This window comes from Taudactylus pleione, unplaced genomic scaffold (assembly GCF_031769625.1).
Source record: "Taudactylus pleione unplaced genomic scaffold, aTauple2 ptg000125l, whole genome shotgun sequence".
In the NCBI taxonomy this organism is placed as follows: Eukaryota; Metazoa; Chordata; class Amphibia; order Anura; family Myobatrachidae; genus Taudactylus; species Taudactylus pleione.
In genome coordinates this window covers 7,311,314-7,327,441 of record NW_028284527.1, presented here as the reverse complement: position 1 = coordinate 7,327,441, position 16,128 = coordinate 7,311,314, and the positions used below count along the sequence as shown (strand labels likewise).

The window sequence follows — 16,128 nt, the reverse complement described above, 5'->3', positions numbered from 1 at the left end:
CTTGCATCCTCAAAGCAGCAGCGACAAGCATGCGTCTGTCTGTTAAAGGGTGGTGTAACCCTCAAAGTGTGCTCCACAAACAATAAAAATATTCTTTTATTTTTTCTGTCTTTGTGAATTGTGTGGGCTGTAGCCGCACTTGAATCCTCAAAGCAGCAGCGACAAGCGTGCGTCTGTCTGTTAAAGGATTACATCGGTGACAGCATCCAAGTAGGCATGTCAGACAGTCCGTACCTGTACTGGCAGGAAAAAGAAGCAATTTGGAGGTCCAAGTACAAACTGGCTCTATTTTACCTGAGTTGCCCCCCCTCCAGTGTGTACTCCGAAAGAGTGTTTAGTGCAGCCGGGAACCTTGTCAGCGAAAGGCGTAGGAGGTTGCTTCCACAAAATGTGGAGAAGATGATGTTCATAAAATGAATTTTCAACTCTTCCAGGGAGACCAGCCTCCAGAACGTACAGAGGGACCTGTGGTTCCAGCAGGGATGAATTAATACTCTGTGAGGATGAGGATGTACACACTGAAGAGGGTGAGGAATCGGTGGATGAGGAGGATGAGGATGACATCTTGCCTCCGTAGAGCCAGTTTGTGCAGGGACAGATAAATTGCCAGCTTGTTTTGTGGGGGCCCAAACGAACCAATCATTTCAGCCACAGTTGTGTGGCAGACCCTGGCGCTGAAATGATTGGTTTGTTAAAGTGTGCATGTCCTGTTTATACAACATAAGGGTGGGTGGGAGGGCCCAAGGACAATTCCATCTTGCACCTCTTTTTTTTCTTTGCATTATGTACAGTTTGGGGCCTAGTTTTTCAATGCCATCCTGTCTGCCACTGCAGTTTCACGCCTAGATGGGTCACGTGTTTGTGCCGCCCACTCGTGTCGCTTAGCATAGTCATCCAGCTACCTCGGTGCAACCTTTTGGACATAAAAACACTATTGTGAGGTGTGAGGTATTCAGAATAGACTGGAAATGAGTGGAAATTAAGGTTATTGAGGTTAATAATAGCATAGGAGCAGAAAAACCTACAAATTCTGTGATTTTAGCTGTTTTTATGCTTTTTTTAAAAAAAATACAGATCCAAAACACAAAACCCAGAACCCAAAACACGGAAGGGTGGTTTTGGCAAAACCAATCCAGATCCAAAACACGAAGAAAGATCCAGATCCAAAACCAAAACACAAAACACGAAAAGTGGCCGGTGCACACCCCTACTAAAAATCCATGTGCTGCATGTGGAAGTCTATCCCACCAACAGGGCATATTATGAGTAGGACACAGGGGCTGATTATGAGTAGGACACAGGGGCTGATTATGAGTAGGTCACAGGGGATGAAATTGAGTAGGTCACAGGGGATGATTATGAGTAGGACACAGGGGATGATTATGAGTAGGGCACAGAGGCTGATTATGAGTAGGACACAGGGGCTGATTATGAGTAGGACACAGGGGCTGATTATGAGTAGGACACAGGGGATAATTATGAGTAGGTCACAGAGGCTGATTATGAGTAGGACACAGGGGCTGATTATGAGTAGGACACAGGGGCTGATTATGAGTAGTACACAGGGGCTGATTATGAGTAGGATACAGCATCTGATTATGAGTAGGATACAGAGGCTGATTATGAGTAGGACACATGGGCTGATTATGAGTAGGACACAGGGGCTGATTATGAGTAGGACACAGGGGCTGATTATGAGTAGGACACAGGGGCTGATTATGAGTAGGACACAGGGGCTGATTATGAGTAGGACACAAGGGCTGATTATGAGTAGGACACAGGGGCTGATTATGAGTAGGATACAGGGGCTGATTATGAGTAGGATACAGAGGCTGGTTATGAGAAGGATACAGAGGCTGATTATGAGTAGGACACGGGCTGATTATGCTGATTATGAGTAGGATACAGGAGATGATTGTGAGTAGGTCACAGGGGCTGATTATGAGTAGGACACATTGGCTGATTATGAGTTGGATACAGGGGCTGATTATGAGTAGATCACAAGGGCATATTATGAATAGGACACATGGGTTTATTATGAGTGGCTGTTTTTATAGGTAGTTGCGGAAGCCTGATTTAATACCTTATGTTAATGCAAATTTCCAAAGATCCGTGCAGCTTGAAGCGGGAAGCCACTCTGCGCACAATTGCTCCATCTACCATGCAACCATCCTAATTAGTTTCGGCACTTGCCCCAGCCCCATGCTAGATCCATCAGAAACAGACTCCACTTCTCCATACACAAGACTCAGAAATTATTCAGAATAAAATGGAATTCAAGCTAAATGCCCACAGCACTCCCATGACACTCCCACAGACAGAACAGTTCTGTGCGATCGCATTGTCATCGTCCAGTTACTTCCCTGAATCATTAATTTTATGTAAAAATTATTTGGCAAAGATTTGTCTGAATCATAATAACACAGAGATATTCAAAAATGCATAAATTCACTTCTGCGTGTACAGGGCCTGATTCAGAGCCGGACGCTCTGACCAGAGCGCTCACTCTGAATCAGGGCCCTCCTCCATGAAAATGGAGCGACCTCCTGGACTCTCGTATAGCTGTGGGTGAAATCCCACAGCTATAGCGAGCGTCCATGATGATGGTCGCGATGGTCAAGACCATCGCAACCATCGGGCTTGCGACGGAGACCCTGCAGTAGGGTCTCGCTGCCGCAAGCCCTGGAGTGATTTTGGCTCTATCAGAGCAAAAATCACTCCCACTGATATCACTAGTGATGTCAGTGGGGCTGGCTTCAGACGGTAGGGCGTGCTGTCAATCAACATCGACAGCACGCCCCCTTTGGTGCGAGACCCGGAGCGACAGCTTGGCTGTCGCAGTCCGGGTCTCACCCATGCGCACGACGGAGCTCCCTCCGTCGTGCGCATGCGCAGTGGGGCAACATCGACCCGTTTGCGAGCGTCCTTTGCTCGCGAACGGGTCTGAATGACCCCCACAGTACATTGAATACTAAATCTCACCATTTGCATCTTTGCAAAGAGATACATACAGTACTACTCAGAGTAGGCTCCACTGGTTTGAAATAATAGAGTTATATTCTCAAAAATGAATCTTTGTAACAGCCAATATCCAGAATTGTGCAGAGAGACACATTCTTCCATTTTTCCCAACAATGTTACTTTATTTGTGTCTAGTTGTCTCAAACATTGTTCCAGAACATCCCATAAACACTTGATTGGGTTCAGATGTGGTAACAGCAAAGCTATGACATACTGTATGGATAGTGTCATGCTGATTAAACAACTGGGTGATAACACATGTTTGAAGACCATGGGGGGAAGATCAGAAGTGAAAAGTAATGGAATGGAAATAAGTACTAAGGGCAAAATAGTTCGCCAGGCTTGTTCTACATGTACACTAACCCATTTTCCATATACATGGTAAAGGAAGATTTATATTGCTATATCACTTTCCTTCACTACTCAGTAGGTTATTTCCTGAGCTCTTATTGTGCACTGCTGAATACAGACATATTACCAGGTGTGATTAGCGGATTAAGCATTGCATCCCAACTAGGATATCTGCTCTGTGAAGTGTTAGAAGGGGCATGTGCTCTGTACTGCCTCTTCCTTTGCTGCTGGGTCTGGGATTCTGTATCTAAGATGGAGGTGCGCTGATGTCACAGAGTGACCTCCAACCCAAGTGCACTACTGCAAATGTGCAGCCTATTGACGTGTCTTCTCTATCTGTCCACCATTGGGACAGGATGTGCCCTTGATCATCTCATTAGGACTGGATCATTAAGTGGAGGTACCATAAGGCCCACTGGTCACCACTGCTTACTCTTAAAGAGCCACTGCCACAACTGAATGTATAAAACAGGGGTGTTCTACCTCAAAATGCACAACACCTGCTTTAACCCCATAATCTCCTGGCTGGATCTGTTAGTATTAGTAATATGCACATACCTGCAGTAATCCAGTGTTACATAGCATAATGTTATCTGCCAGTTAATAAAACAATAAGCCTGGTTATTATTATTATTATCATTTATTTATATGGCGCCACAAGTGTTCCGCAGCGCCTTACAAAGTACATAGACAAAAAAGTAACCATTGACTTACAATACAATACAATACAGGACATGGATAAACATTGCTATATTAGTGACATTAATGCCCGCATAAGCAGCCAAGTGTTGGTTGCCCTAGTGGCTAGTAAGAGATAAATTAAATTACAGTAGGGAGAAGCACAAGAGGGTAGAGGGTCCTGCTCGAAAGAGCTTACATTCTTTAAGGGAGGGGAAGACAAACAGAAGTGACACAGAATGGGGTGGGCCGGGAGAAAGGAAGATGTAGCAGCAAGTTAGGATGAGAGCTGGAAGGCTTTAATGAAGTAGTGGGTCTTAAGAGCTCGTTTGAAAGATGGTAGAGAGGTGCAGAGTCTGATAGGGAGAGGGAGGGAGTTCCAAAGGTGAGGAGCAGCACGGGCAAAGTCTTGGAGGCGGGAGTGGGAGGAAGTAATCAATTGGCATGAAAGGCGGCGTGTATTAAGTGAACGAAGAGGGCGGACAGAAGAGTGAAGGGAGATGAGATCAGAGATGTAAATGGGAGAGGAATGGGTGAGGGCTTTGTAAGTGAGTGTAAGAGCCTTGAATTGGGTTCTGAAAGGGAATGGAAGCCAGTGGAGGGCTTGCAAAGGAGGGGAGGCAGTGGTAGAGCGTTTGGAGAGGAAGATGAGCCAAGCAGCAGCATTGAGCACAGACTGGAGAGGAGAGAGATGGGATTTGGGGAGGCCAGCTAGGAGAAGGTTACAGTAGTCCAGTCTGGACATGACCAGTGAGTGTACAAGGGTTTTGGTAGCATCCTGGGTGAGAAAGGGTCTGATCTTGGAAATATTCTTGAGATGGAAATGACAGGACTGTGAGAGGTTCTGAATGTGTGGTTTAAAGGAGAGGGAAGAGTCCAGGATGACTCCAAGACAATGCACTTTGGGGCTAGATGAGATAGTAATGCCATCTATTAATAAAGAAATAGTGGGACATGATGATATGTGGGAGGGTGGGAAGACTATCAGCTCAGTCTTAGACATATTAAGTTTGAGAAATCGCTGGGACATCCAGGAAGAGATAGCAGAGAGACAGTTGGAGATACGAGTCAGTATAGAGGGGGAAAGATCAGGTGAGGAAAGGTAGATCTGAGTATCATCAGCATAGAGATGATAATGGAGGTCGAAAGAGCTGATGAGTTTACCTAGAGAAGACGTATAGAGAGAGAATAGGAGAGGTCCAAGAACAGAACCTTGGGGAACACCTACTGTAAGAGGCTGTGGGGGGGAGGAGTCGCCATGAGAGGAAACAGAGAAAGAATGGTCAGAGAGGTAGGAGGACAGCCAGGAGAGAGCAGTGTCACGTAGACCAAGGGAGTGAAGTATATGCAGCAGTAGAGGGTGGTCCACAGTGTCAAAAGCAGCAGAGAGATCAAGGAGAATGAGCAGTGAGTAGTGGCCCTTGGATTTGGCAGCAAGGAGGTCGTTGCTGTCTTTTGTGAGGGCAGTTTCAGTGGAGTGGAGAGAACGGAAGCCAGACTGAAAAGGGTCAAGGAGGGAGTGGGAGGAAAGAAATGTGGTGAGGCGGTTGTAAACAATACGCTCAAGGAGTTTGGAGGCAAAAGGGAGGAGAGAGATTGGACGGTAGTTAGAGAGAATGTTAGGATCAAGGTTAGGTTTTTTAAGAATGGGGGAAACACGGGCATGCTTGAATGCAGAAGGAACAGTGCCAGATGAGAGGGAGAGATTAAGGAGGTGGGCAAGATGGGAGCAGGCCGAAGGAGAGAGGTAGCACAGGAGGTGGGAGGGGATAGGGGAGAGGTGGAAGGGGGGGAGGACTGGATAAGGGCCTTAACTTCCTCTCCAGTCACAGGGGAGAAGGATGTCAGAGTCTGTAAAATGGATGGGGAGGGGTGATCCGGGAAAGGAGGAGGTGGAGAGAAGGGGACTGGTTGGATATGATGTCCTGACGTATGGAATCAATTTTAGATGTGAAATAGGTAGCAAAGTCAGTGGCAGAGAGCAAGGAGGGGAGATGAGAAGGGGCTGGACAGAGGAGGGAGTTGAAGGTGGAAAAGAGACGCTGGGGATCTGAGGACAGGGAGGAGATGAGATTCTTGAAATATGACTGTTTAGAGAGGGAAAGGGCAGCACTGTAGGATGACAGCATGAATTTGAAATGGAGAAAATCTGCCTGAGAGCGTGATCTTCTCCACTGTCGCTCGGCGGTTCGTGAACATTTTTGCAGGTATCTGGTGCATTTGGAATGCCAGGGTTGAGGTGTGAATTTGCGAGGGTGAGTAGTGATTGCCGGAAGGCATTGTATAGGGAAGCAGCTTGTTCAGCACAGGAGAAAGAGATGATAGGGGAGAGAAGTGAGTCAAGTAGGGAAGAAAAGAAAGCAGTGTCGATGGCTTCAATGTTACGCTTAGTGATGGTGGCTTTCGGAGGTAGTGGAGGGGAAGGAGAGAGGGATAGGTTAAAAGAGAGGAGGTGATGGTCAGATAGGGGAAATGGGGAATTGGAGTAAGCAGAAATATCACAACGGTGAGTGAATACCAGATCAAGCAAATGCCCACTCGCATGGGTTAAGTTTTTTGCCACGTGGACTGACCTCCACTACATACCGCTTACACCTATCAACTCTATAGGTTCTCCCAATATGAAGTTCTTAACATATTGCTTCTTATTAACCTTGCTGCTTGCACCACATGTATAAATATGCTGTAAATTGATCCTCAGTTGCGTGCCTTTTCTGTCTTGAACTTTATATGAATACAAAGATATCACAATCTTGGTGAATTCTCTTCTGCCCACTGTTGTCCCTTGGTTATGATATTTTTATCACTGAGTGTCATCACACTGGACACCATTGCTCAACAAACATTAGTAAAAGCCCCATACATCAGTGATGGATTGCCGCGATCCTGTGATGCTGCAACCCAACATCGCAGAAATTCAACATGTTGGATTTTCCCGATATGACGATTGCGGTCAAAAAATGATCGTGAGCGTCAAATCGGGGACATTTAACATGTAAAATTTCAGCGATCCTGCGACGGATTGCTGAACATTGATGTTGGCTGGTCGGTATTTCCGACCGGCAGATCAGCATTTCCGATCGCATCGCTTAAGTTGAGCTGTCTTCCTTCTCACTGAGGCACCTAACAAGCACTAACAGCTATCACCTTACTTTCAAAGTCACTGTCAGAGCAATTAAACTATTTTATACATGATGCTAATCGTGCTGGGATGTCATTTGTTTATGTAACAACTGAGGATCCACTGTGTAGAAGTCTATTATGTTTGTTATCCCTCATTTACCCAGGTGCTTCCATTGTTTTTGTCTTTAACCTCAATATAAAGATGAGAGCAGACAAAACACACATTAGACCTGCTGAAGCCTAAATGAATCATGTTTTTTTTTTCTATTTATTCATCTAAAATGTTAAAATCTGTATTCTTAGATACTTCACACTCAACAAGAGCAGAACAACACAATTCAAAGAACAAACTATTGTATGTACGCCGTATGGTGGAAGGCTGCAGTGCACACTTCCTTGTGGAAACCTGCTATACGTTCACCTTAAGGACAAACAGAGAATTCGAAATAAAAAGAGATGGTCGCAGGTAAAAATCATCATCATCATCATCATCATAATAAACTATGGGCATTATTTAATTTATTCCATAATTCTAATAGCATTCAGTGCTACACAAGGATGCTTAATTTTCACCAAGTGTTTAGTCGTTCTACTACTACTAGTACTACTACTAATTATTATTATTATTATTATTATTATTATTATTATTATTATATAATTCAGCAATGCTCTATGTAGTGTTTATTGTTTCTCTGTACAATTAACAAATAAATGATAAACAAATATTTGTTTTTTTGTTCCTTAAATTACATGCTAATTTATCAGCCCTTACATCTGAATGAGGGGAGCTTGCAAGATTACAAGATGATTACATCATTGCGGGAGGTCTGCATACATTACCTGACTGGCAGGTTCTTTTGCCCTTGCACTTTTTTGCTTCTTTTTAATATGCAGCTTCATTAAAGAAATGCATAATAACATGTACCTTTAAAATAAATATTACTTCAGTATAATGTTGTTTACTAAAATTATAATGTACTAATATTAATGTTTTTTTAACAGGTAATGTATTTATATTATCTGCTGGGATGGAAGCTAAATCACAAATATGAAATAGATGAAAAAAAAGATAAATATGAAATTTATGATATAGAAGCAGAACTGGAGGTAAGTGAGACACCTTTTTTATTCTCTAGTATTTTTTGGGGATTTAAAGAACAAAAATGTGTAGTTGCAATGCGCACTTGTCAAGTTATAATATAAAACATAACTTTTATTGATAACTAATACATTTGCAAAATTTTGAAATATTGGAGACAAATTTGATTTGGAAATACTATAATCCTGGTTTTAAGTCACTAGAACATAGCAAACCTTTGCACGAAAATGTAGAATTTAGACATAATGTAGGGGTAAATTTACTAAGAACCGAGTCTGGTCGAGTTAGCATTCTCTGGAGAGTTTCGGCATTTTTTACCACTAGCAAATTTACTAATGTAAACCTCGGGGGAGAGAGATCTCCTTTGCTACGGGAAAATACTGGAGAGTTAGCAAACTCTGGCCCTCATTCAGAGCCGGACGCTCTGAGCAGAGCGCTCGCTCTGAATGAGGGCCGTCCTCCATAAAAATGGAGCGTCCTCCTGGACGCTCGTATAGCTGTGGGTCACCACCCACAGCACATACGAGCGTGCAGGATGATGGCCGCGATGGTCTTGACCATCGCGACCATCGCCAGTGCGACCAGAAGCCTGTGGTCGGGTTTTTCGACCACAAGCCCTGGAGTGATTTTGGCTCTATCAGAGCCAAAATCACTCCCACTGACATCACTAGTGATGTCAGTGGGCCGGCTTCTGACGGTAGGCGTTCCCTTGGGAACGCCCTCGTCTGGGAGGCACGCCCCCAACACGTCCACCAAAGGGGGCGTGCTGTCAATCAACATCGACAGCACGCCCCCTTTGATCAGACACAACGAGCGAAGGAAAGTCCTTTGCTCGTCGCGTCTCGCGCATGCGCACGACGGAGCTCCCTCCGTCGTGCGCATGCTCAGTGCACACCATCGACCCACTTGCGAGCGGACAGCCGCTCGCGAGTGGGTCTGAATCAGGCCCTCTCTTCAATTCACCATCAGCTAAACTCGAGAACCTTTTCACTAGTGAAGATAGGATTTGGGAATTTACCAAGATGAGACTTTCTAAACTCTCATGAGAATGGACAACACTCCTGTAAAAATTTGTAAAATCAATTCACCTGCCTGTGATCTGCGATTTTTGCAGAAACATACACAGATCAGTGTGATCCATGTATGTTTCTGCCTGTAATTAGAAAAAAAGGGTTAATTTTTAAAAATAAATGATGTGAGGTCCCCCCCAAAAGCCTAACTAGCCCTGGACTTGTCAGCCTGTCCTGGTACCTAAAATTACGGGGGAACAAAACAAGTTGGGTTCCACTGTAATTTAGGTACCAGCACCAGGCTGCAGGGCCAGTCCTGGTTTTAAATATAGGGGGGAAAATTTGCGTAGGGGTACCCCTATATTTAAAACCAGCACCGGACCAAATCGTCCAGGGTGTAATGCCACAGCAAGGAGTCCTATTACTGGGTCTCCAGGGCCAAAGTATTCTCACACCAAGCTGGTTAGGCCAAGCTGAGGATCTCAGGGGAGGTGGAGACACCCAAAAAAAGGGGTCCCCTCTCTCCCGAAACCCCAGGCTTGGTCTGAAGCCCTAGGCTCTTTTGCACTTGTGGAACTACAAGTGCCAGCCGGCGGCCAGCACCCGTACCTCCACTGTAAAATAAATAGTTAAATAAAGACATAACACACACACCTTAGATAGTACAAGTTTATTACAAACATACATCAATCACACATACTTACCTGTTCCAGCCGGTCTGTCCACTTCTCCAAGTAGAATTCCGTGTGCATGGACCTGCAAAAAAGATCCTATACTCATCTCCATCCTTGCGCTGGTCTCCGTAGAATCCAGGGGGGGTCTTTGCAAAAGAAACAAAAACGAGTAAGTGATCCACATACTTACATTACGGTGCATGTGTGTGACCACAAACACCGCTAACTGGCTCCTGACTGTTCAGTGAGAACTGTCAGGAGCTGTCAGCCAATCAGCAGCTGCTCTACAGTTAGCGGCTGCTGATTGGCTCCGGCTCATCCCAGGTGGGATGGTCAGTGTGTCACGAGCCGGAAGCCAATCAGCAGACACTAACTGTAGAGCAGCCACTGAACAGTTGGGAGCCGGTTAGCGGTGTATGTGGTCACTCGCATACACCGCTAACGTAAGTTTATGGATCGCGTACTCGGTTTGTTTGTTTTTTGCAAAGACCCACCTGGATTCTACAGAGACTAGCGCAAGGATGGAGGTGAGTAAAGAATCTGTTTTTCAGGTACTCCCAACGGGATCTACGGGGACAAGGGGACATGAACATCTGGCAGCAGGTAAGTATGTGTGAGTGAGGTATATGTGTATTAAACTTTTACTGTATGCGATGTATGTACTGTTTTAAATTAACTATTTATTTTACAGTGGATGTATGGGTGCCAGCCGCCTGCTGGCAATTGTAGTTCCACAAGTGCAAAAGAGCAGGCATTCTGGCACCTGTAGTTCCACTGTAAAATAGAATAGTTTCTTTCAATCTAACACTTTAATACCCCCGTACCCACAGCACAGGGGTGCAGGGAAGAGCCCCGGGCTTCAGACCAAGCCTACAGTTTCGGGAGAGGAGCCCCCCTTTTTCAGGTGTCCCCATCTCCCCTGAGATCCCCGGCTTAGCCTGAGTGACTTGGGGTGTGAATGCTTTGGCCCTGGAGACCCAGTAATAGGGTCTCCTGGCTGTGGGATTACACCCCGGTCATTTTGGGTCTGGTGCTGGTTTTAATTATAGGGGGATACCTACAGATTTTTTTCCCCCTATAATTAAAACCAGTACTGGCACCTAAATTACAGTGGAACCCTACTCGTTTTGTTCCCTGTAATTTTAGGTACCAAGACAGGCTGACAAGTCTGGGGCTGGTTATGCTTTTGGGTGTAGACCATACATCCTTTTATTTTTAACAATTAACCTGTTTTTTACAGGTATAAAACACAAGCAGCTTACACATATCTCACTGATATGTGCAGGCTGCTTGCTCTGGAGAGTTTTGCAATGAGAAGACACTGCAATCCCGGGTGAGTAATCTTCCAAATTTGCTACTCAGGGGAGAAATCTCGATCTACTTCACCATCGGCTATAGTATATCACTCTCAGCTAAACTCACTTCTTAGTACATTTGTAAGTTTCAGGAGCCTCATATCACCCGAGTTTTGGCGATGCTAATCGAGTTAAAAATAAAAAAAACTCGACCAGACTCGATTCTTAGCAAATTGACCCCATAGACTTTCAAATAACTGTTAATGCTAAAAGGACACTATAATCTATTTTTTTTTAAATAGCAAAATGTGTTCCTTTGTTACATGGTGTGGCCATATGCAATTTCCCAGAGGCCCAGTCTTCCTACACCACAGTCTTTGATAGACTGATATGGCTAACACAAAAAATCATCATAATAATATATGGATATATTCATAATGCTTTTTCTTTTTTTTAGCTTTAATACTTCTGTGGTTCAGTTTTCCTTGTTGTTTTATTACAGGTTTAATATATGTTTTTTGGGTTCATATAAATGAAGACACAACTAATGTTTTTATTTTGTTGAAGAAAACAAGGCACTAACCACAGTAGTAACTCTCCAAATAAAGCGCTTTCTCAAGTAGCTGCATCTGTCTTTTCCATGAAAGACAGTCCAACCACTCTGTTCTACAATACTAATATTAGAATAAAAACTCTTCACAGAGGGTGCATATAATCCTCACATCAGCCAATGGTACGTTTGTCAGACAAGATATCTCAATGAGCAAACTGGACCTTCTAGGAAGCCTGATTTCCTAAGCAGTAATTCACCAGCCTGTAAATAGATGTTATCCTGGGACCTCTATACAGCTGAGACCGCTGGCCTTCCTATAGCCTCCCCGTGACTCTTGGCATATAAATGCCACTGACTAGTACTGCTGACCTTGCCAGATACTCAGCACTCCCTTCTACTGCTAAAAACCACTTCCACCTGCTGCTGACACATTTCCACCCTGGATCGGGTCTTTGTCAAAGCACCTAGAAGCTCATTGAGATATATTATCTGATAAACATACAACTGGCTAATGTGAGGATTATATGCACCCTCTGTATAGAGTTTTTGAAAAAATACATCTGGCATTTTGGACTTGGATATGACTGTTGTTTCCAAATTTTGGTTACAGTATTAAGTAGAATGATTGGTACCTGATATAAATCCCATAGAGAGATTTACTACATTGAACTGTGACCCTGATTCTTCATGGATCACAACTGCAACAGCGTACACAGGGGGTCATTCAGACCCGCTCGCGAGCAAAGGACGCTCGCAAGCGAGTCGATGTTGGGCGAATGCACATGCGCACGATGGAGGGAGCTCCGTCATGCGCATGCGCTCGATCCGAATAACGACGGCTTTGCCGTCGTTATGGGTCTCGCACCGAGACCCATAGCGAGACCATCGCGACCATCAATATGGACGCTCGCTATAGCTGTGGGTGGTAACCCACAGCTATACGAGCGTCCATGAGGCCGCTCCATAAACAGGTAGGAGGGCCCTGATTCAGAGCGAGCGCTCTGGTCAGAGCATTCAGCTCTGAATCAGGCCCACAGATCGGCCGGTGGTGCATACTGCGCATGCGTATGCATTGCAGTGCACGTGTGTGAGTTAGCATTGCAATTGCACTACTATCACTCACACATATACAAAGCCATTGCAGATCGAGGGATGGAACGTCAGCATTTTGGGGTGGTGACTGGGGAGTGATTGGAGAAACGCAGGTGTGCATGTCCGTTTGAACAATACATGCAATGATAGTTGCAATTTCTGAGTCAGGTCAAACCTGCTGTAATTCTGCGTGAGGGTCCATTGTTACTCAATGTTACTGATGTATACAGAGGACTGTGAGGTCTTATGGATGTGAGATAGCGGTAGTGGGCGCCTCTATGTTGGGTGAGCAGTTGCAGACATTAGCAGCTGTGATCGCAATAGCAAACCGTAGTGAATCAGGCCCTGTGTACATTTTCTCTTCGATATGAACTGTATACAGGGGCATCCCTCCCTGCGGTGTCACCTGGTTCTTAATTATATAGAAAAAAACAGAGATACATACATTAAAATGGGATCATTAGTATAATTTCCCTGCATGGGATATAAAGCACAATGATCCCTATGGCTACATGCATTTTCTGAAATGTATCAGTGTGTTTTCATCTATAATAAATCTTTCTAAAAGCCCCCACACGCAGAGCGATATAGCAGCCGATCCGACGGATTGGAACGATATCCCCGCTTTATCGTTATATGTGCGTGTATGATATTGGCCACTGCATGCTCCCATGGGGTCGTCCGACACTCCTCCAGATCTTTCATGCTGCACAAGAGATCTGGCGAAGCGATGACCAATCCCATGCAGCGCTACGTGGGGATGGGGGTGCCGGCACATCAGACGGACACCGGATTACTTCATGTGTGGGGACCACCCAATATGTCGGCTGTCAGATCAGCCATAGCATCAACAGGCTACACATCATACCATGTGTAGCTGGCTTAAGTTATTTGGGGCTAATTTACATTTGGATGCAAATCAATTTTATGGCACACGTCTCAGATGTAGCTGTACACAACCACTTTACCGCCATGCTCATGGGTGCTGCTTTCACAATCTCCTAGAAATGCTTTTTCAAAAGTAGGCAAGTATGACATACACATATCCTCACATTGTGACTAATAACCCCTTTGGTGTTCCATGGACATGGCGACTTAGCAATGACATTGCCATGTGACTTTTTCTTAAATTGTGCGTCTTAATCTGCTATTTTAAACCAATTGCTTTGTGACAAGAATTCTAATCCAAAATAATTATTACATTGTTTATTAATTAAGATGCAAATTTGGGCAAAAAATACACAATCAATGTAAAAAGGCAAAAGGTCCGATAAGAGTTGCCTATAGATGATGGTCAGTCAAAGGCATAGGGACAACATATAATGACGGTGAGGGCACCGCATCAATAAAAAAAGGATAAAGACACTCTTCAACACATTTCGGCGGGCAGCAGTGCCTTTTTTTGAAGATGAGTGTCTTCACTCACTGTAGAAAACCTCATTTGTTTGCCTTTGACTGACCTGGGTTCCATCATTTTATAGTACAATGGGATCATACATATTTCTATCATCCGATGTTTCCTCCACCACATAAGGACTCCAAGTGGAGGGTATAGAAGATAAACATACCTTTACGTGCATATACTTGGTTTACACTAGTAAGCATACATGTAAGGACTCTGCACAGCAGTACCCATATTCACACCTGGGTAATAATATCTATGGCATTGGTACTACCTAATGCTGGGAAAGGACCCATATACACCACACTCTGGACCTCATTCAGAGTCGGTAGTTGCGGCCGCACGGTCGTAAGGTAAAAGGGGCCGAATATGCAAATGAAGCGCTCGCAAGTTGCGTCGTTAAGATGGGATCGTTAGCTGGACGAGCGAGGGGAGGATGCGGCCGTAAGACTAAAAATACGCCCCCTTCTCGTTCCCATTACACGTCATCTCCGGGCATATAAGGATTAATCGAGACCATCGGGAACCATCGGAGCTGGTCGTAGATCTTAAGGTTGACCATACCCTCTCTTAAGCACTACGATCAAGTCAGTGTAAAAACATCCCATATCACATGTGCCATGACACTACTTAGTTAATTATGCACTCCCATAAAACACCGTTTGCATAGTCATGCACGCCTGCGTTCGGATCTCCACTCCCCCGTTCACAAGCACCTTCCCCTGTTACCACCCACAAATGCCTCATCCTGTCACTCAAACTAACGACCTGGCCAAGTTGAAGGAGAGAGCAATTTCTGATTGTAATAGCTAGTTTGCGCACGCGCATTGCGCATTTTATGCATGCGCAGTTTAGCGAACATCGGTGGCGTACGACCGTGTGGCCGCAACGACCGACTCTGAATGAGGTCCTCTGTTTCATGAACACATCCCTTTGTATTGACTGTAATACACTATTTCATTTTTTTTTTAATTTATATTGTATATTGCGAACCATTACGTCGGAGCCATTTTGGATATTTCTCTAATATGGATTCTTTACCAAACTTTTCGGAACAAATTATAGTGCAGGTGAGGTTGTTGCTTTTCTTTTTATTGCTTGTGTGGATACAGTATAAGTTGGTGACTTATTATCAAACTTTGCAGCTTTGAAGTGCAGAGCCACAGGTTTGTACCTTCTTGTAGATGAGACTAGCTGCCCTTTTCTCCTAATTGATGCTGTGACCGTGTCAAATTCCTTTCACATATGAGATCAGATTCAGATTACCTCAGATGTATGTTGTTGATGTTAGAGAGAAGTCTGCTCCCCCGCAGTCTCCTTCTATATACAGTGATATGCAGTTAGAGTAATGACACTGCTGTACAGTGAGCATGCGTTACTGTGTAGAGTGCTGCAGTACTGCATGGATGTGCTCATCTGTGTGTGACCTGTTACTGCTGCCACAGCCATTACTGTGTTACCGCTGTTAATCCTCTGCATGCTGCTATTACTTTAATGACACCTGTTAATCCTCTATAAACTGCTATTACCAAATAAACCCACCATCCTTATTAAGAACATCTGTGTTGTCTAACCTCCATTTCATATTCTATTGACACCTATTGAAACCAAACAGGTTCTACCAATAGGTTCTACCAATAGTTGAGACTATACAGTTTGGCCTAAATCTGCCTTCAATCTGTTTTTCTCATCAAAATCCCAATATACAAAAGATTTGCAGTTCGTGTTTAGATGCCACATTGCAGGTGGCTTTACTATAAAGCAAAATAGAACTCGCAGACCCTGGCAGAAAGGACTGGACAAACCATATCTTCCTTATCTTAAAACAGG

General features: G+C 44.4%; 1 protein-coding gene across 2 annotated transcripts in view; it reads left to right on the top strand.

The window, feature by feature from the left end:
- Nucleotides 1–16,128, top strand: part of LOC148523927 (chitin synthase chs-2-like) — a 196,061-nt gene that overhangs the window by 50,294 nt on the left and 129,639 nt on the right. For both annotated transcript variants that reach the window (XM_088472539.1, XM_088472538.1), the window contains exons 4-5: nt 7,477–7,639; nt 8,176–8,280. In XM_088472539.1, the coding sequence (XP_088328665.1) occupies nt 7,477–7,639; nt 8,176–8,280 (268 nt within the window). The remainder of the gene's footprint in view (nt 1–7,476; nt 7,640–8,175; nt 8,281–16,128) is intronic.